General features: G+C 35.3%; 1 protein-coding gene across 1 annotated transcript; it reads left to right on the forward strand.

Annotated features, from left to right (window-relative positions):
• Nucleotides 1-940: 940 nt before the first annotated feature.
• Nucleotides 941-21,074, forward strand: LOC144974695 (guanine nucleotide-binding protein-like 3 homolog). Its single transcript, XM_078917842.1, has 17 exons — nt 941-1,107; nt 4,379-4,431; nt 4,689-4,746; nt 5,743-5,831; nt 6,253-6,381; nt 7,224-7,319; nt 7,853-7,988; nt 8,816-8,919; nt 9,269-9,407; nt 10,029-10,116; nt 10,828-10,939; nt 14,453-14,518; nt 15,468-15,610; nt 16,608-16,747; nt 17,923-18,083; nt 18,842-19,034; nt 20,868-21,074. The coding sequence occupies exons 1-17, from the start codon at nt 1,089-1,091 to the stop codon at nt 20,981-20,983; spliced, it is 1,842 nt and encodes a 613-aa protein (XP_078773968.1). The 5' UTR covers nt 941-1,088; the 3' UTR covers nt 20,984-21,074.
• The last annotated feature ends 744 nt before the right edge of the window (nt 21,075-21,818 follow it).

Genomic DNA, 21,818 nt, shown 5'->3' on the forward strand with positions numbered 1-21,818 from the left:
TCCTGCCGTTTATTGCAGAAACTTACGTCATTGGAAAATATTTTCCGTTCAAATTTTCTTAGCATACTTCAGTTTAAAACTAGTAACTGTCTGGTAATTGCGTCTTATCTGTCGAAAAAAAATTCTGTTTAACTGGCCTATGTCATTTTTATTGTTACTGTTAGCTTTAGATACTGTGTAAAGCGCTTCGAGCACAGAATTCAGTGGATGTTGCGCTATATAAAATCTCTCTTTCGCCCGTTGTGTGAAAGATTATGTTTTATTTTTCTTTGTAAATTCATTCATTCATATAAAATTACCACTTTTGGAGCAATTTTTAGGCGCCTATGACCCAAAAGCGTTGCAAGCATTCAACTCTAGATCTTCTCTCAATAATTCAGTTTAGAACAGTCGTCCCAAAGTTTCTTGTTGTCGCAACTGCTCCAACGACGAAAAAAGAGAGAGAGAGAGAAAAAAAAAAGAAAGAAAGAACAGACAATAGAAAACGTTGGGGGTGGGGGGGGTGGAGGGATATCTAGCAAAACACCTTCCTTCAAGAGTCTTTTTTGGAAAAAGAGCCAAGATGACACAGGAATCAGCCGCAGTGCAGCGCCGGATAACAAGAAATTGGGAAGGGGAGGGGGGTCTGGGGGGGGGGGGGGTGGCATTTGGTGACGGACTATTTGGAAATATTATTTAGTGGACTATTTATGAGTTTACGGTCACATTACGGTCATTGTCTAAAAATGAGCCTAAAAAAATTTCGAGATTCACAAAGAAATTTACATTTATGATGGTCTTTATTTGTTTGAAATAGTTCAATTTCACCATTTACTATCAACTTAGTATTAATAAAATGTAATATTTTTTATTCTTTTAACTCTCTTTTTATTACAATAATTTTAACTAATATCGGACTGCACAGATAAAGAAAAATATTGACCGGATACCGTAAATGTAGTGGTAAACACACGGCGACACATGTGCAAGCACAACAGTAAAATCGAAACTAGGAAATTGGCAAGGAGTTTGTGTACTCCTTTTATATTTATTTAAAAGATAAAACATAATCTATGCTTGATTTGAAATAGTAACTGTCAATCCTCATAATGGCTAAACCATTTTTACGTAAGTTCTATAACCTAAACCGGCTAGCTGTGATCTGGGAATGAAACTTATTTTGTCTAGCAATGACAAATATGGGCATGGGGATGGGTTCGGGGCGACGTGCACTTATTTGCAGTAGGTACTTTGGTAAAAAAATCAAATTGGATTGAGTTCAATGAAACCTATGTCGTTACAAAGTGCTTTTCAACACGATTCTAATGATACGAAAATTGTGAAAATCAGATAAGCAGAAGAAAAGTTATGAATGTTAGTTTAAAGTTAAAGGCTGAAAAAGTGCTCTTCACTGTCTTCACATTTGCCTTGATTCAAGGCTTGAAAGTTGAAGTGGAAAGCGGCCTTTGTTATAAGTTATTGTTATTTACTGATGGACTTTGTGATCTGAAACTGTCGCATTTCCGGATTTCAAAAATGGTCGCTAAGATTTGAGGAAGGATTTTGCTGGAACGAATTTAATGGGTGTGGTACTTTGTCCTGAATTTAATTTTATTAAAAAGTTTGAATCACGTGCCGTCACTGAAATTTTGATTTACAAATTTCTAATATTTTAATTATCCAAAGCCAAATTATACCCTATTAAAAGATTTACTAAATTGGCATTGATTAAAAAATAAACAACACCAAACGTAAGAGTAATTCCTCCTGAAGAAAATTAAATCCATTCTGAGACTCATCACTATCACTCAAAAGTCCAAAAATAAAATATATAAAATAAAATTCACTTTATTCATCCCATAGGGGAAATTTTTCTATAGGGTCTATTCCAAGGGGAGACTGGAATAAACCAGGAGACAGCCGCAGTGCAGCGCCGCAAATTGAGCTAGGGCGAGGTGACTTGCTCAAGGCCACACAACGCAGCGACAGGTGATCGAACTCGGTACCTTTTGGGTAGGAAGCAAAGACCGTACCGCTGAGCCACGCTATCGGGTCACAGCCACTAGGCCCTTTACCAGCTCACTGCTGGAGTGCCAAATGGACGTTTACCAAAGTACCTTTTAGCAGGTCTGCTGATTGTTGCTGATAACTCCATTCCTTACGGGAAATCTCAAATAAAGTTACACAAAATATTGTCCATTACAACATGCGGCTATGTGGTCTTGTGGGATGACACTCGCTTTGGGATCGGAAGGTCCTAGGTTCGAGCCTCGCTCGACGCATAGTTGAGTCCTTGGAAAAGGCTCTTTACTCACATTCTCTCACCGGACTCGGGTGTAAAATGAGTACCTGGCCGTTAACAGCGTTGTCTCTAACTGAAAAAAATTGTAATATCGCCATGTCATGTCTTGTTCTACATGTTACATGTAGCTGTTGGTCAGGGACCCCTTGTAAAGCGCTTTGAGCACATTTAGTGGATATCGCACTATATAAAAGCTTTTTTTTTTTTTTTTTAAATGTTAAACAAGGTCCATAAGGATGTCTGACTCAGACCTTCATATAAATATAACATAACTTCGGAACTTTGTGATTATAATATTGATAACATTTTCAAATTCAAAACATCTTATTTGACCCAGCCAGATTGATGGGACTTGAAATAAAATTTTATTTGATACCTTTAATCTTCCTCTACGAAAAACGGTTCCAGGGATATTTATATGTTTTAGCAGAGATATTCTTCAATTAATTGTCTATCAATGTATCATCATCATTGCCTTTTTCACCCTGGGTCAGGGTATAGGCCACAGACAAACAGTTTCCATCCTTCTCTATCCTGAGCTAACTTTTTAATCTCATTACAGGTCTTACCACTTCTCTGTATATCAGCTTCTTCCTTTCGGCTTTGTCTGCTGTCCTTCATAAATTCTGTCATTCCAGAAACTCTTCGGTCGCCCAAGCTAAAAAAAGGATTTGGTTTGTCTGTCTGCGTTTCTGTAACGGTTTGAGTTTAACGGAAAGGGGTGTTAACCCTTTGCCAACCCCCAACCTGGAGGACCAGGTGACTCAAAGATGGGGGAATCACACACCATTAGTCGCCTTTTACGACACGCTGGCTTGGCGTTGGGCTATTCTTGACCCTCTCAGTTGAGGGACCCCGGACACCACACGGGGAATCAATATACCAAGCACAATTAAAATGTATCCATAATTTTAAAAGTCCATATAATTTAAGACTTCTGAAAAATACAATGAGTTAAGAATGAAATACACCACAAAAGAGCTTGTTTTGAGTCCTTTAAAATACCAAAATCGGCCACATGGGTTCACAAATTACTCCGTGGTTATTAAAACAGTGAAGCGGCAAAAATAAAGTTTCAAAAGATAAGTTTAACCTTACAGTGAGCCTATCAGAGGCCACTAGTCTCGAGGTATATGGCATGGTCTCTGTGTAAACAAAGCAGGGACTTCACTGCTGTCCCAATATAACGAATTAAATACACGACCGTACGTCAATCAGACAGGCCATCCGATTTTTATGTTCACTATGATTCTGTGAGTGTTACTGATATTTTTGAGTCAATTTTTGAGTGAATCAGAAAGAAGCCATTTTTTTTTCCCACACAAAACTCTTCAGTCAGTCAATCATTATTGAAAAAAAAAAGTTTGTCAACCAGCCTTTTTTTTTCTAGCACTGGCACCAGAACTCCATCAGGTTGCTTTCTATCTGTCTTGGAATGAGATTACTTCAGTCAGAGTCCTTTTTTCGATTTTCTAAGAACTTTATAAATGATTTATTTTGTGGCCTCAATCAGCCTTATTTCGTTTTATCATAGTCTTTTTTTTTAGCGTATGTTACAGCATGCTATGACCATACTATTTTTTTTTCTCAATCTAGTTCTTTTTTTTTGTTTTTGTTGCCTGGCTGTACTTTTTTTTATCTCTGGGATTGGCAGCTCTAGTAGATGGCTTTCAATTCCATTTTTATGAATTTAGATACACACTTCCCCATTGAATTAATACCAAATTGACCAAAGGCATAGGACATCAAATCATCATAATAATCCAGTTTTAGTCCAATTCAATAGCGTGGTGTCCAAATAAGGTTAGAACCCCTTGAAACCTTCCAGTTTAAAGGCAGTGTAACCTACAGCGTTGCAAAAACTGATTGGCTGCCAGTGAGTGCACACTTCTACAGTTATGTACAGAATTGTAAATTGGCATGGACAAAGATTTTTCACCAGGTTCTTGTAATCATGTCCGCATCCTTAGGTCAACAGATTTAATTAAGAAAGATTGGACTGGTCAGTCTGTTTTGATGTTTTCCAATGTTTTATAATCTTAAGAGTATCATAGAGATTATTGCAACCATTCTTGTTTTGTTTTTTTGTTTTTTCAGGAAAAAAGAGTAAACGGCAATCAACAAAACTTCGGGCTAAAGTTGATAAAAAGGTTGTGTTTTTATTTTTCAGTATATTTAATCTTTAGTAATAACAAATTATCATTTACATAGAATCCATCGATGGCTATTGCCACTGTTAATAATCTGAATGCTTAAAAAATAGTATAATTAGATGTTTAATTTAGATTTGTGATGAACAGCTCAAGAAAAAATGTAATGAAGCTAAATTTTATGCCAATGTATGCAAATATTTGAAGTATTGCTTGTATCTTTGTCAGTAAGTCTGCATCTCTTACTTTATTTACAGGTCAGAGATCACAACAAAAAATTACGGAAACAGAAAAAGAAAGGTGTTCTCAAAACAGGTATTGTGTTTTGTATTTGCCCTTTGGTCTTGTGCCATGACGTAGAAGTTAGACGTCTTTTGTAGTTGTTCCAGGTGACTATAAAGTGTGTTACTGATGCTTGGATTTTGTGGGAGGAATGTGCATCTCAGGCCTTCAAGAGGTTGACATTCAAGCAAGTGGTGTGTTACTGTTTCATTGGGGTGTTGACATAGGGGGCAGGAAGGGGATGTGTCTTTTGTAATTTTGCTTAAATGGTTGTTGAGCGGTATGTGTTGTGTTCTTAGTTGAAAGATGATGCTTTGCTGGTGTCTTCTGAGCTTATTTAGGCAATCAGTTTTTACAGGAGTGGTCATATGTTTGTATTGTCCAGTATTTCATAAAAGAAATTATTTTTTTTGCTGAAAGCATTTGAAACATATTATATTTGGTGCAACTAATTAAATTGTGGCATGGATTCCAGAAACTCTACAGAAGAAGAAAAAAAAACAGGACACAGGAGGAGACAGTGGTATGAAGAAAACTTGTCGAGTTGAAATTTATTAACTAATAATATTAGGAAAACAATCAGCGCTTGATTCATTAAGAAGCATGCAAAGCTTTATTCTTTAGAGTCTATGTTTCTCATTTATTTATTTTGTCCAAATAGCATATCTTTTAAAAATTCTTATTTTTTAGTTTTAATTCTATCCGTAAAACTACTCGTCGGTGATTAGGATAACGGTATTAAGTTTGATAGTAAAATGCCAATGGACCTACTCTAATTTACAACGAGTGGGAAAATGATGGTTAGTAAATTATTTGACCTTGAATAATTTATTATTATTATTATTATTATTATTATTATTATTATTATTATTATTATTATTATTATTATTATTATTATTATTATTATTATTATTATTATTATTATTATTATTTTTATTATTATTATTATTATTATTTATTATTATTATTATTGTGATTGTTCTTATTTTTATTAGTATTATTGATTCTTAATTCACCTTTTTTTTCCAGGAAAAGGCAAAGGAAAAGACCCTGGTATTCCCCATATTCTGCCATTCAGGGATGAAGTTTTGAAAGAAGTGGAAGCTGCTAAACAAAGAGTGCGTAGTTCAGCTTGTATTTGACACATCAGTCAATTCAAAATATATAGATGTGTAGCTTGAATTTTTAACATGTGGTTTGACCCACGCTTTTTATGAATTGTTTCTATTGATATTACTATTTTTTGTATGATAGCCGCCATATATTGGATCTTATTCATTTAATGAAGTGTTACCAGATTATGGTTCTATCCAAGATCTCGGTTTAAAAAATATGATATATTGTCAGAACAGATGGATTTAAGAAAACATTTCTAAAAGAAAAGTGAAATTGAATAATTTTCAGCTAGTGGGTCTTCATATATTTTTGTAATTTAGTTCCTGAAGGGTTTGCTCAGAAAACTATTGCAAAATGTTGCTGCAATTTCTCATGATTTAAAAGATATTTATATAAAACTTTGTATTACTATTTTTTTTACAGAGGGAAGAGGAGCGACAGAAGAAGAAAGAAGAGAGGAGAGAGAGAAAAGAACAGTTTCTGAATGAAAAGAGAAACCTTGCAGGTTATATGCAAGATGCCCAAGCCAGGCAAGAGGCTTATGATAAAATTGTAAGACTTTTGGGGGTTTATTTTTGTTTATCTTATTATAAAATCGTAAGACTTTTGGGGGTTTATTTTTGTTTATCTTATGATAAAATTGTAAGACTTTTGGGGGTTTATTTTTGTTTATATTATGATAAAATTCTAAGACTTTTGGGGGTTTATTTTTGTTTATCTTATGATAAAATTGTAAGCCTTTTTTTTTGGGGGGGGGGGTTTATCTTATGATAAAATTGTAAGACTTTTGGGGATTTTTTTGGGGTTTATTTTTTTGTTTATCTTCAGATAAAATTGTAAGACTTTTGGGGGGTTTTTTGGGGTTTATTTTTTTGTTTATCTTATGATAAAATTGTAAGTCTTTTGGGGGGTTTTGGGGGTTTATTTTTTTATTTTTTTTTTGGAAGGGGGGGGGGGAGACCATAATAACCTTTATTTTCGAGGTGCATGATGTTCATGGCATTTAATTACACAGATGATATCATTAATTTATTTTATTAATGCCGAATATACAGTTTAATTTATTTTTTGTTCACATTCAGAATTTTTACAAGAATGACACGGGAAAATTTATAAAAGCAAATTCTAGATTACAGAATAATTATTTTGTTGGAATCTGTATCTCCTGTTGAAACACATTAATTTAATGAAAACCAGATTTGAAAGATAGGAAAATAATTTTGATTTGGTTTGTTTGTTTTTTTTTTGTTTTTTTTTGTCAATGGCCTGTGGCCGGGATGGTACACATTTTTTATCCAATTTTGTTCCTGATATAAAAAATCATTTTCAGTGCTGTTAGCAATTTCTCTTCAGTATTGATTTGATCAATGATACTGTTATTCATTTTATTTCAGCATAAAAATAACACGGATGTCGCTGAAGCCCCTTTGAAAAATCTCACACAAAACACTGAAAATTCAAGGAAAACGTTTTTCAAAGAGTTTAAAAAGGTTGGTTACATTTTCTACAATTTTCACTCTTATTGCGGTTATTTTCGATTTGCCCGATATTCACTAAATTGTTTGCTTCCGCGACAAATCTTAGAATTAAAAATGTGTGATTTTATGATTTTATGCTCTCTTGGAGCTGAATCTTGTTTTTCAAAATAAGTTTTTGATATGTCCATTTTCCATTAAGTATAATATATTACAACCATACACATATTTACTTGAGAATCAAAATGAGTTTTTGATATGTCCATTTTCCATAAAGTATAATATATTACAACCATACACATATTTACTGGAGAACCAAAATGAGATCATAGCTGCTTGTATCAAAATTGATATTTCTGTTTTTCTTTAACATGTTAAGTCAATTATTTTAATTACTTTTCTTCTTAAATAAAATATGTATGTATTTGTAAAAGTAAAGTATCTATTTGGTGAGTTGAGCACATTTTAAACATTTTAAACTCCCACTTTTACACTTCACTGATTCATTAATTTTTTTGGGCTTTTTTTCATTAATTTTCCAAATTCAGGTGGTAGATGCAGCTGACGTAGTCCTAGAAGTACTGGATGCTCGAGATCCTCTTGGTAGTCGTTGCTTGGAGGTGGAAGAAGCAGTCAGAATGTCGCCTGGAAATAAAAGATTGGTTCTCCTCCTCAACAAAATTGGTAAGCTGGAATTTGGAATAAATGCCGTACTGTACTGGCAATAAATGTCATTCATTTGTAAGCAAGGAAACATGATGGCATTTTATCACGATTGGATATCAAACTTTCTAGAGCAGATGGCATTTTATCAAGATTGGATATCAAACTTTCTAGAGCAGAAATTAACTTAACTGTTAAGGACCAAACTAATATGGAGCTCTGAAATAAGCATTCAGTTCATTCAGCCTCCTCGCTCAGTTAAGTTTGAATTTAAAAAAAAAAAAGACAATAGACAAAAAAAAATATATATAAGAACAGTGTTTCTAGTAGGGCTTTATTGATGATTTACCTAGTGATCTCAATAGCCTTTATAAGCATATTGAGAAAAAGTACATGTGATATTGTTTACATTTTGTATTGAATGCCTTTGTTTTTTACTTAGTATTTTACTCATTGCTATATAAAAATTTGAAGTTTCCAATTCGCTGATGATACTAGAGAACAAAAGTTTTAGGAAAGACTGTGTTAATTGCTAGTTATCATGTTGATTGTATTTTAGTTTTATTTCTTAATAGCAAAGCTAAGAAGTTTTGGTAATTTTCACTCTTGTGGATATGGATTTACAAAATTAATCTTAAGTTATTTTTATATTCTTTTCACAATGAAAACTTGAGGTGTTTTTGTCATTGAATTAGAATTGAGATGATCATTGAATTGAATGCAGTGCTATTATTATTATAATCACTGATTGCTAGTAAATAGATAGCAAGTTATTCTTTTTTTGTTTTTTTTGTTGCTCTTTTGGGTCTTTTCTTGATCAAATTTATTTTTCTATTTCTTCATTTCAGACCTTGTTCCTAAAGATAATGTAGAAGCTTGGTTGAAACATCTAAGAAAAGAGCTTCCTGCCGTGGCTTTCAAAGCTTCAACACAGCAACAGAGAACTAATTTAGTAAGTTATCAACACTTATTTTTTTCACTGAATGCACAAACTTCGAATTGTAATTCAAACAAATACATTATGACCATGTTAATGAAATGAAATGCCTTTGATTAACGTTTCTTTGTAAAGTAAAGCCAACATTTTTGACAGGGCCTAAGACATACAAAAAATTTCCTTTTTGGGATGCAATAAAGTATTATTATTATTATTATTATTATTATTATTATTATTATTATTATTATTATTGATGTGCCAAATTTGATGAAACAAAATGAATTTTGAATTATTTTTTTTAAAACATCAAATAAAATATTTTTTCTATGTGATTGAATATTTATAAAATTTATAAACTTTTCAGCATAGATCAAAGGTGTCCTACCAAAATGCCAGCAAAGATTTGTTAAAATCAAGTAACTGTCTCGGTGCAGATGTCCTCATGAAACTGTTGGGTAACTACAGCCGCAACAGAGAAATGTCAATCAATGTGGGGGTTGTAGGTAAGATTTAAAAGGCGGCTGTTTTGTTTTGTTTTACACAGTGATCTCTACTGCTCGACAGATCACTCCGAAAATTTCATCTCCACAAAGAAAATTGGTTGCCCTATCATCTGATTCCATGTTAGATTTGATGTGTTTAATATTCAGTAATTTTTCTTGCCTTAACTTTGGATTTTAGTCGTTTGTTTTCATCCAATCACCTCAAAAGAAACTACATCATTGATTTCATCCAATCACCTCAAAAGAAACTACGTCATTGTTTTCATCCAATCACCTCAAAAGAAACTACGTCATTTGTTTTCATCCAATCACCTCAAAAGAAACTAACACAATTTTTTTGGTTTTGATAGTTTTACAAGTTTGCCTCAACAAAGCTTTGCAAATAACATACCAATGAAATTGTATGATTCTTCCAATCTACCCTCTTTTGTGGGACTCTTTTTCTCTTGACTTTTTGTTAATTTATAACTTAAAATAATCTTTGAGTAATTCATTACAATAAATATGTAACAGTTACGTCTTTCTACTCATGAGCTGATTGTTAAAACATGAACTGGATTGAAATGAAAAAAGCAATTGATAAGATTAGCTTATTGAATTGTCCATTGAATTTTCATGCAGGCTTTCCAAATACTGGTAAGAGCAGCATCATCAATAGCTTGAAAAGGGCTCGAGCCTGCAACGTTGGAGCCAACCCTGGAGTTACCAAGTAAATGATTTTACTCCCTTCTTGTTTTCTATCACAATCATTACTGTAAAATAAACATTTAAATACGTTTCAGTTTAAGATTAGTAACATTTTCTAGATCTGATTATAACTTTTTGTTGATTGTAAGATTTAAAAAGAAAATGTTTGATGCAAACTTACTTCAATTAATAGATGGTGGAAACTTTACAACTTTAGATTCATTTCATTAAGAAATTCGAATTTTTGAAAAGCAGCCAATTGCCGAGGAAAATAATTGCACTCACCTGACATGGACTTTCATCTCCTCTAATTAAGTCTGTGTCGTTTGTTTGGTAATCAAAGGCTGTGCCGAGTGAATGGATAGTTTTAAAAACATATGTGAGCTTTCATATATTGCAATATCCACTAAATATGCTGAAAGCCCCCTTTACAAGGGTTTCTTTTCCAACAGTAACACAGAACAGTCAAGGAGAGACAAGACAGATAAAGCTGTCACCAGCCAGTTACTCATTTTACTACAACTATAAATGTGAATGAAGAGTCTCTTCCAAGGACTAAAGTTGTTTACAGTGGAACTCCATCTTTGACCTACAAATTGCAACGAATGCAAGATCACAAGGCCTTACTTACTAAGGCATAATACTTTCAAAGAACAAGTGGTAAATTAGATGAATTCTTTTGTATTATTAGAAATATTTTGTCTTATTTTATAAATTTGTCCAATCCTGACAGGGTGATGCAGACTGTGATGCTTGACAAACATGTCAAATTACTGGACAGCCCTGGAGTTGTAATGACCAACAGTCCTTCTGAAACAGCTGCTGTTCTTAGAAATGTTGTTAAGGTATATCACATTAAATTTAAATTTAAAGTTGTTTGATTTTTTAAACATTGGTATCATCATCATCATTGCCTTTTTCACCCTGGGTCAGGGTATAGGCCACAGACAAACAGTTTCCATCCTTCTCTATCCTGAGCCAACTTTTTTATCTCATTCCAGGTCTTACCACTTCTCTGTATATCAGCTTCTTTAATTCTTCTCCATGTTCCTCGTGGCCTTCCCCTTGATCTTCTGCCCTGAGGGTTCCAGTCCAATACTTTCTTTGTTATAGTTGAGTCATTCTTTCTAAGCGTGTGTCCAATCCACCTCCATCGTCTTCTTCCTATATCCTCTCCTACTGGTTTCTGCTGTGTTCTTTTCCATACTTCTTCATTTTTTATTCTATCCATCCATTTTATTCTGAGTAGCTTACGCATGCACCTGTTTACAAAAATCTGTACCCTCCTTATACATGCCTGTGATGCGTTCCAAGTTTCACATCCATACAGTAGGACAGACTTCACGTTTGAGTTGAAAAGTCTTAGCTTTAGTTGAAGGGAGATATCTTTAGTTCTCCAAACTCTGTTCAAAGATGTGAATGCAGCCTGTGCCTTTCCTATTCGTGCTTTCACCTCTGCTTCCGTGCCTCCATCCTTGTCAATTATACTTCCGAGATAGCAGAAAGTGTCTATATCTTCGAGTTCCTGATCTTTTACTTTGATCTGCTCCCTTTGACGCGTACCTATCCTCAAGACCTTTGACTTTGCAGGGTGTATTCTTAGACCAATTGATTCCGAGAGGCTGTTTATAATTGTGGTTTTTGTTTGCATCTGGTCCTGGGTGTGGGACAAAAGAGCCAGATCATCTGCAAAATCCAGATCATCCAACTGTGTCCAGGGGGTCCACTGTATCCCATTTCTTCTCCCTTTGGAGGTTTCCTTCATTAGCCAATCAATGGCAAGGATGAACAGGAATGGAGAGAGCAAGCATCCCTGCTTGACACCAGTCTTAATTTCAAAGCTGTCAGTCAGCTGATCTTCATGTACAACCCTGCAACTTGATCCTTCATACATTTCCTTAATGAGGTTTACTATCTTTTCAGGGAGTCCATAATGTGCCAGAATTTTCCACAATGTTGCTCTGTCAATACTGTCGAAAGCCTTCTCGTAATCCAGAAAGTTGACAATAAGAGGAGAGTTCCATTCTATAGACTGTTCCACTATGACTCGCAGAGAGGCAATCTGGTCGGTGGTTGAACGGTTTTTCCGAAAACCTGCCTGTTCGTCCCGCAGTTTAGCATCTGTTGCATTCTTAATTCTCTCTAAAATAATACGGTTGAAAACTTTCCTGGGATAGAAAGAAGAGTGATGCCTCGATAATTATTACAATTACTGAGGTCCCCTTTCTTTGGAAGCTTGATAAGATGTCCTTCCTTCCAATCCTTTGGGAATATCCCGTCATTCCAGATTCTCTCAAATAGTGGGTGCAGGGCCTCAGCATTTCTTTCCGCATCAACTTTTAGAACCTCCGGTGGAATCTGGTCTGGTCCAGCAGCTTTCCCCCTTTTCATCTTGTTAATGGCACCCACAATCTCTGCTATCGATGGTGGATCACAGCTAATTGGTAGCTCATTCCTTGCAGGCAAAATTTCTGGCTGGTTGTCTGGTGGTGGTCTGTTCAGAAGGCAGTTGAAATGTTCCCTCCATCGTTCAGATTGAGCCTCTTTTCCAAAAATAGTTTTCCCATCTTTGTCTTTGACTGGTACCTCTGGTTTCCCATATTTTCCAGCAAGTGTCTTGGTAGTTTGATAAAGGATCCTCATGTGTCCTCCAGTCGCTGCTGCTTCTGCTTTCTCTGCAAGTCTGTTCATGAATGCTTCCTTGTCTTTCTTCACAGATCTTTTGACTTCCTTAGCTATGGCTCGATACTGCTCTTGTGCATCCAGTCTTGAAGCCCTTGTTCGGCTTGCATTCACTTGTTCCTTCCTTGTTCTCCTCTTTTCAATAAGGTCCAAGGTGGTTGGACTTATCCATTCTTTATGTTCCGATTTCTTTACCCCCAATACCTCGTGGCAAGTTGTTATGTAAACTTCCTTGATCTTTGCCCAATGTGACTCTACATCTATGTCCTCCTCGAGCTCAGTAAGAGGTTGGAATCTATTACTCAATTGTAGTTTGAATTCCTCATTCTTTTCCCCATCAAGTGCATTCACCTCGAATTTTCTTCTTGTATGTGATCTGGCCCCGTGTTTTCTGAGTCGGAGCTTAAGCTTTGCCAATAGCAGGTGGTGGTCTGATCCAACATCTGCCCCTCTCCGTACTGTCACATCTTCCAATGAACGTTTGAATCTACGAGAGATACAAAAATGATCAATCTGATTCTCTGTCACACCATCTGGTGAGACCCAAGTTGCTTTGTGGATCCTCTTATGGGGGAACACTGATCCTCCAATCACCAAACTGTTGAATGCACAGAAATTTGCAAATCTCTCACCATTATCATTCATTTCTCCCATGCCATGACGTCCCATGATACCTTCATAGCCTACGTTATCCTGTCCCACTTTTGCATTAGCATCTCCCATCAATATGTTGATGTCTTTCCTTGGCAACTTGTCAATGACTTGTTGTAGCAGACCATAAAATGTATCTTTGTCCTCATCTGTTGCATCATTTGTTGGGGCATAGATCTGTACAATGTTCATGCTGATCTTCTTACTCCGTGTTGTAAAGGACGCCATGATGATCCTTTCTCCGCATTGTTCCCATCCTCTCAGTGACTTCTGGGCAAACTTGCTTAGAATTATTCCTACTCCCTGTGTATGAATCCCGTCCCCTCTCCCTGAATATAAAATCTTCTCCCCAGACTTGAGGTGTTTCTGTCCGGATTGTATCCAGTGGGTTTCGCTTACTCCAAGTATATGCAGCCTGTATCTTCTCATCTCAGTCACAACTTGAGAGCTTTTTCCTGCTTCATACATGGTGCGAACGTTCCACGACGCAATTCGAAGCTGCTTGTTTGGCGAAGACGTCATCGGGTCAGCAGAGTCCTTTCGGCTTTGTCTGTTGTCCTTCATAAATTCTGTAATTCCAGAAACTCTTCGGTCGCCCAAGCTAAAAAAAGGATTTGGTTTGTCTGTCTGTGTTTCTGTAACGGTTTGAGTTTAACGGAAAGGGGTGTTAACCCTTTGCCAACCCCCAACCTGGAGGACCAGGTGACTCAAAGATGGGGGAATCACACACCATTAGTCGCCTTTTACGACACGCTGGCTTGGCGTTGGGCTATTCTTGACCCTCTCAGTTGAGGGACCCCGGACACCACACGGGGAAACATTGGTAAGTCTATGATAATTAACATGTCATCTTGCAGATGTAGTAATTTTGTACAGAATGTCTTGATTCTATTGGTTATAAAGATTTAGAAGTAAGACAATTGATAATTCTTCTATTCTATAAGTTGAAGAAGTCCCTCACCCCAGCATTTCCCCTCTATTTTCATTGATAAAAATCAATTATCACAAATCTCTTTTTTTTCCAGCTGGAGGCTCTCTCAGACCCAATTCCTGGAGTGGAAGCAATCCTGTCACGATGCCAGAAACACCAGGTAGGGAATATCAACGGTCATTCTCATTTCAACAAGAAAAAACTGTCGTTCAAATTGTTTTTTTTTTTTGCCTTTCCAGCTTTTACATTTATTTAAAGTTCAAATTGTTACCTTATGTCAACAATATGACATCAAATAAACATTTAAATTTTTACATATTTTTATAGTCATGGTGCATTCATGAAAACAGAAAATTCTGGGGGAATTTGATTGCAAAGAAGTGTGCATGATCAAAACTTTAAATGTTTTAAATAAAACAACATGAAATAAATATAATGGATAATAATAATTTTTGTTGCCAAGGTTAGAACAGTTTTGCTCGGTGCAATTGGACACGGATGTTCCATTTATTTTGGAAAGGACATTTTATATTCCAAAGATGCCATAAAATTAAGAAAAAAAGATGTCAATTGTCTTTCTCTGTTCGCAGCCACAATATCATTTGAATAATCCAAACACGTGCCCTTGTTGCTTGACCTATCTTTAATGTGTCACGCATTGTTGTTAATGACATGTAAAGAAAGTAGGGATTTTACAAAGAGAAATATCTACCCACAAATGACCTGCGACATACTTAGGCCATGTCATATGACCCTCAAGTTTTCTGGACAGGAATCACCCAATTCCCACTGTCTACAGGTTTCTTACTGAAATAAAATCCTTATAACCTATTTATTTTTATCGCTTCATTGTGGATCAGAAAGATAGTCAAAGGTTAAGAAAATATTTGAGTGGATTCACAAGATGCTCATACTGTTACAATATCAAAATTTATCAAGATGAGAAAGTCTTTCTGTATAGATATGCCTTGTTGTCGTTTGTGCTAAGTATTGTGACTTTTTTTTTCATATTCCTCCATTACTTTTTTTTTTTATCCTTATAGAAATTGTTTTCTATAGTTATAATAATGCCTATTTGTATTTTTCCTTATTTCCCTCATCAATCAAAGATGATGATGCACTACAAGATTCCCGATTACCACAGCACCACAGAATTTCTGTCATACCTTGCTGCTCGATTTGGCAAATTAAGAAAGGGAGGAGTTCCAGACATCATCCGAACTGGCAGGAAATTGTTACAAGATTGGAATAGGTGAGTACATAAATCTATTTTTAGATTGACATGGTGTCAGTGGTCCAGTATCTCATTTTGCAACAACGTTAAACAACTGGCCTTGGCATTGTGTCCTGGGTTAGGCTGCCTACACATCTCTCTGCATTTAGTCACAGCATGCTGTTAATTACATTTTTTTTTTTGGTGTGATTTCTTCGACCGACATTTTGGAAGAGGGGTTCTTTCAAATAAGATAAATTGAAATCAAGAAATAGGAGTGAAACAAAATTTAGCGACCTGATAGAAGAATAAATTATTCACATTTTGATGTAGAGTTTATACTGGCGAGTTGAATTCAATCGAAAATATAGTCTAGGCATCAAAACTTTTCAGGAAAGGCTAGTGGTTTTATATGGTCTGTCAAGGGAATAAATGTAGAATTGTGAGGCACATTCAGCATGATGAAACTATTTTTTGTTTGTTTGTGTGACACACATTGTAAGTTTTTATATAACGAATTTATGTATGCACAAATATGTAATGGACCAGTTTCATCTCAAACGGAGCTAACAACGTTTGGGAATAGATCATACAAAAGTCAAAATCTCCACACACACACACACACACACACACACACACACATACACACACACACACACACACACACACACACACACACACACACACACACACACACACACACACATCCTCTATCTACTCAGCAGTAGTCAGGAAGCTGGGTCTGTTAGATCTCGTAGAAAGTATTTTGTGATAGACCAACATTCTATTTAAAGATAAACAAGCAATTTTTATTGTCTGTAAATTCTACATTAAAAAAAAAAAAGTCTCTCAGAGCCACAAGAAACTGTAGTTGATTCTAGTTTATGCAGTGTTAAATGGACAGAAGTAATTGCTTGTCATCCTTTGTAAACTTGGATCATTTTTAGCCCTACTGACTTTGAAAAAACACTACCTACCTCAGGGTTAATTTTCTCTTGTTTTTATATCAACTCAATATTTTTGTTTTCCAATCTAGTGGATTGATAACATACTATACATCTCCCCCCGAGGACCGAAGCTCGTCTCATCAAATTGAGGCCAGTATTGTCAAAGAGTGGGGGAAAGAATTCAACATAGATGAAATCATGGCAGAAGAGCACCACTCCATTTTGAAGGGTAAGCTGCTGATATTATATTTCCTAAACTTGTTCATATGTTCATCAACTCTCTTTACATGAGTCTCTGTGGATGCCATTGTTGCCAATTTTGCCAAGACCATTTGAAGTCGAGTCAGATGAGGCAGTTACAGCAGCATTGGAAACAGTTTCTAGCCCTGCTGCTACAGCAGCTATCCTGGGTGGGGATCCTGACCTCCCATAGTGGGCAGGGAGGTACATACTGTCTTCTATCCCCTTATATCTGTTTTCCAACATGTTTTCTGTCTTTGTCTTGGAATGAGATTACTTGGTTTTTTTCCTGACCCTCGTCAGAGTCCTGTGCTTGTGTCTGGTTGAGACTTATAGGCGATCTCAAACTTACATTGGTGGTGTGCTCTTGGAATTTACATTTGTTCCCAATTCCCCTGTCTTACTTTTTCTTGGGTGCTTTAGTTGTAATTCTATAACTTTTTACTATCCCATTTTCTTCCTTTTTACTGCGCTGATATGACCTAAATGTGTTGCAAGCGCCGTAAAACCCTTAAAAACAACAACATAGCAGCTATCAAAACTCTCAATTGCTTTACACAACAACATCCTGAGGGCATTTCCTTGTTTGACGCCATCACCAGTGCTGAAGACAGACAGGGTCGAGAAGATTATTCCTGGCCCTCAGAAAAAGACCACAAAGTCAAATGAAATTAAACATCCTAAATTTAAAATTGGCCTTTCTAATTCTAAGGGCCACCAAATCATCCAGATTGACTTCTCTTGTTATCTTGCATTTTAAATTCGTTTCCCTTGCAATTTTAGTAAGGTTTGATATATCAACATGACACATATATTGACATTTTACCGCAGTCTTGATAACGTTGATATATCTGTCCTCAAGTGTATTAGGATTTTAATGATTAAAATTATCTGGAGAATTCTAGGAAATCATTCGGTTTTGTTCAATTCATACATAAGGCTTTTTTTTATTGCTGAGTAGCTCTAGCTTTAACCTATTGAAATATTATTGCAATTATCTGTTTGATTTTTATGATGAACAGAAAACTGTGTGAAAATATCAGAAAACGACGAAATAAAGCATTATTGTTGTTGTTATTATTATTATTATTGCTAATTTATGAGTTCAATGCTGGAAGAATTATATATCCTTGTATTCCTATGTAATTATAATTTTTGCTACAGATTTGAAGCCTGCAACAGAGAAGCATATTCTGGTTTCACCCCTTGACCCTTTGAAAGGGGTCATCTCGGAGGTCAAGGATCAAGCTGAATTAGATGAGTTGGAAAATGATGACGATGATGAAGAGGAAATGGAGGATGATGACGATGATGAACATGATGAGGTATTGATTAGGAAAGGAGAAACAAGTGTGGTTTTAATTTAAGGGTTTTGTTGTATTTTTTTTTTGCTTGTTTTGTTTGTTTGTTTTAAAATATGATTGGTATCAGATTCTTATCATGTAAAAGCAAACTGTTCACAAATTTTTCAATATTCAAAGTCTTGCAAGCTTGTGTTGTGATTGAACCAAATCCCATTATCAAAATTTTGCAAGCTCGGTTTTTGAGTGGTATATACAATTTAAAAAAATATATTCCATTCCACACAGTCTTACTGTTTTATGATATTGAAAAGTTATAAAAGGAGAAAAATAATAGATAAACAAATGGTTTTGACAGAGTAAGAAATACAAGGAGTAAATGAAAAAAAAAACCCCCAAAGGTCTTGTACTTAAAAAGAGCTCGGAAGAAGTCAGGGAAAAAATGATTTTAGCATTTATTCTTTATTTGATTTGATGGATGACTAACGATTAGCTGACCAAGTAAATAATGTAACGACCAGGACAACCTAGAAAAATATGGATTGAGTTGATTTCTGATGTTTTTAGGAAGATTATGTTTATATGATAAAATAAGTTATTTTATGCAGATAAAGATGTAAGAAGTTTACTGAATCCTGACAAAGAAATGAAGAAATGATAAATAGATTAAATCAGAGAATGCAATCTCAAACTCAAATTAATTTTAAAATGTTTGATGGAAACCAGTGTGCTCAATCATTTCCTGAAATTTGGTATTTTCAAAATCAAATTTCATTTTCCAGTTGAAAGGCGTGACTGTCAACATGGATGCGTCGGATAAAAATTCCACTGGAGACGTGAAACAAGATGTGAAGGATTTGTCATTCCGCCACAAACCCCCCAAGCCTGCAAAGATGGAAAAGGTCGGAGGGCTCATCATGAGGAAAAGCATGAAGGACCGAATGAGGAAGGAGAAAAAGAAAAAGAAGAAAGCAGGTTGGTTTGAATTGTAATTTAAAGAAAACAAATAAAAAATTTTTTTTTTTAAAAAGAAGCATTTATATAGCGCAATATCTTCTAAACATGCGTTTTTACAAAGGATTCCTAGTGAACAGCAACACTTAACTCACTCAACCCTAACACCGACTATATCCGTAGTTTATCCCGGGTTACTTTTACCCCATGCCTTTTTATTACATTTTTTCTGAGACAAATTATAGGCGTTGTATCAAAGATAATGTTTTTAGTTTTTTCATATTAATGGTAGTTGAATAAAACTATCTATGTACATGCTCATTTTTAATAAATTTTTTCCAATTTTGAAAAGTAGCAAAAATCTCTAGGATTGAGCGAGTTAACTTGTAGGATGAGACATGATCCCTGTTAGGAGATGGTGCATGCTATTTTGGACAGAGATTTCGCTGTTAGCAACCAGATACTCATTTTACACCTGAGTACGGTGGGAAAAAGTGAGTTAAAAGTTAAGAGTCTTTACCAAGGACTCAACTATGCACTGCTCAGAGCAGGCTCAAACCCATGACCTTCTAATCCGAAGGCAAGTGTCATACCACAAGACGTCATAGACGCACATGCCTTACATTATTCTGAAATATCTACTGCTCAATTTTAGAGATGAGAGAAATCCTTTGATCAATGATATTTTTATTTTTACTTTTATTTTTCATTCATTGTTGATTATAATTATACGGTTTTTAAACCCTTACATTTTGGAATTTGGAAGTTTGGAACCATAAAAACACAAACAAAAAGATGAAGATAAAAAGGCTACAGAATAAATCAATAGAAAGGGCAGTATGGCAGAGTGGTATGGCCAGTGTGTCACCCAGAAGATACCAAGTTCGATTTCTTCCATCCGCATTACGTGTCTTTGAGCAAGTCAATTTGCTTAATTACATTTTGTGGCGCTGTACTACAGCTGAAGGAATAGATCCTTAAGAAAAACAATGAAACTACTACTGCTGCTACTAATGCTACTACTACGACTACTACTACTGCTGCTGCTGCTAATGCTGCTACTACTACTACTGCTGCTGCTAATGCTACTACTACTACTACTACTGCTGCTGCTGCTGCTGCTAATGCTACTACTACTACTACTACTGCTGCTGCTGCTGCTAATGCTACTACTACTACTACTGCTGCTAATGCTACTACTACTACTACTACTGCTGCTGCTAATGCTACTACTACTACTATTGCTGCTGCTAATGCTACTACTACTACTGCTGCTGCTGCTATTGCTACTACTACTACTACTGCTAATGCTACTACTACTACTACTGCTGATAATGCTACTACTATTACTACTGTTGCTAATGCTACTACTACTACTACGACTACTACCTCTACTACTACCAAACTACTACTATTACTTCTACTACTTTTGCTACGACTTCAAATACTAATAGGTACTACCATTGCATTTCTATTATTCTTTCTGTTCATATCAATATTTCATAATTTCTTGACATATTTCACGTCTTTTGTCACCAGTCTGCAGCCACTGACATTCCCGTCACTCTCTAAGAACTCTGTCTTCGAATAGCGGCGTTACATTTTCATTTCATGACATGTCTATTTGCACCTACAGTTTTTGTGTTCTTTTATTGTTTATTTGCACCTGAAATGTCCACTGTTTGTATTGTTTAATCATGAAACCTTTTTTTTCACCTTTTCATTGATAAACATATAAAGCATTGTATTAGATTTCTGATTTTCTTGTATTTAGATATCTAACTTGCACATTTTAGTGTATTTGTTAAAATTGTAGTTGAAATGGTGTGTTGACTTAACATTCTAATCCAACAGCCAATCTTGCTGGGAAATTGTCAGATGCAATGTCTTCAGCCTTCACTGCTTTCTCTGGAATGGGTGTGGATAAGGACAGTGGAGATAGCTACAACTTTGGAGTGGATTTCAAATGATGCTTGGGATACGAATAGAAACAGATTGATTCAAAAATGTGTAAGGTCAAGGTCATGATACTATGAAATAAAAGTCATGCAATGAATTAAATTGTGTTTTATTTCTGAGTTTTGGACGTTTCTGTACTGTAATGCATAATTGGTTCCAATAGCTGAGTTGATAGAATACTCAACTCATACAGAAATGGATGAGTTTTGAGGTTGGATCGACTGTCATTTTCTAAAAACTCCTCTAACAATCCAGCAACATCATATACAAAAGGTAGCAAGCAATAGCTGCTGTCCATTTAACAATAGCTTTGAATGATAATACTGAATGAGATAGTGACTTGTACTCTGGCATCTCAGTCTGAAGATCGGTCTATTTGAGTTCGAGTAATGTTTGCCCATACATTTGCTTCAAGCTCAATCACGATCTTGTAGCTTATGTTGATTTCAGCTATTTTTATGGCACTATATATTTTATCTATCTACTGTACATCATTTGTCAACATCTCTGATGTTGGTGCAACTTAAAACTGTCATCATCCACAAAACCTTTCCCATCTTGACTCAAGAGTTATAGGCCTTGATTTTTTTTTTCCAATCCCCCTATACTTGGCCACTTTTTATATTTCTTTTTCCCAAATAAAAATCACCATAATTTCTCTTAACATCATAGGCCTTGATTTTTTTTTTCCAATCCCCCTATACTTGGCCACTTTTTATATTTCTTTTTCCCAAATAAAAATCACCATAATTTCTCTTAACATCATAGGCCTTGATTTTTTTTTTTTTCCAATCCCCCTATACTTGGCCACTTTTTATATTTCTTTTTCCCAAATAAAAATCACCA

The sequence above is a fragment of the Berghia stephanieae genome, chromosome 6 (genome assembly GCF_034508935.2).
Source record: "Berghia stephanieae isolate SIO BIC M18660-M18661 chromosome 6, UCSD_Bste_1.3, whole genome shotgun sequence".
In the NCBI taxonomy this organism is placed as follows: domain Eukaryota; kingdom Metazoa; phylum Mollusca; class Gastropoda; order Nudibranchia; family Aeolidiidae; genus Berghia; species Berghia stephanieae.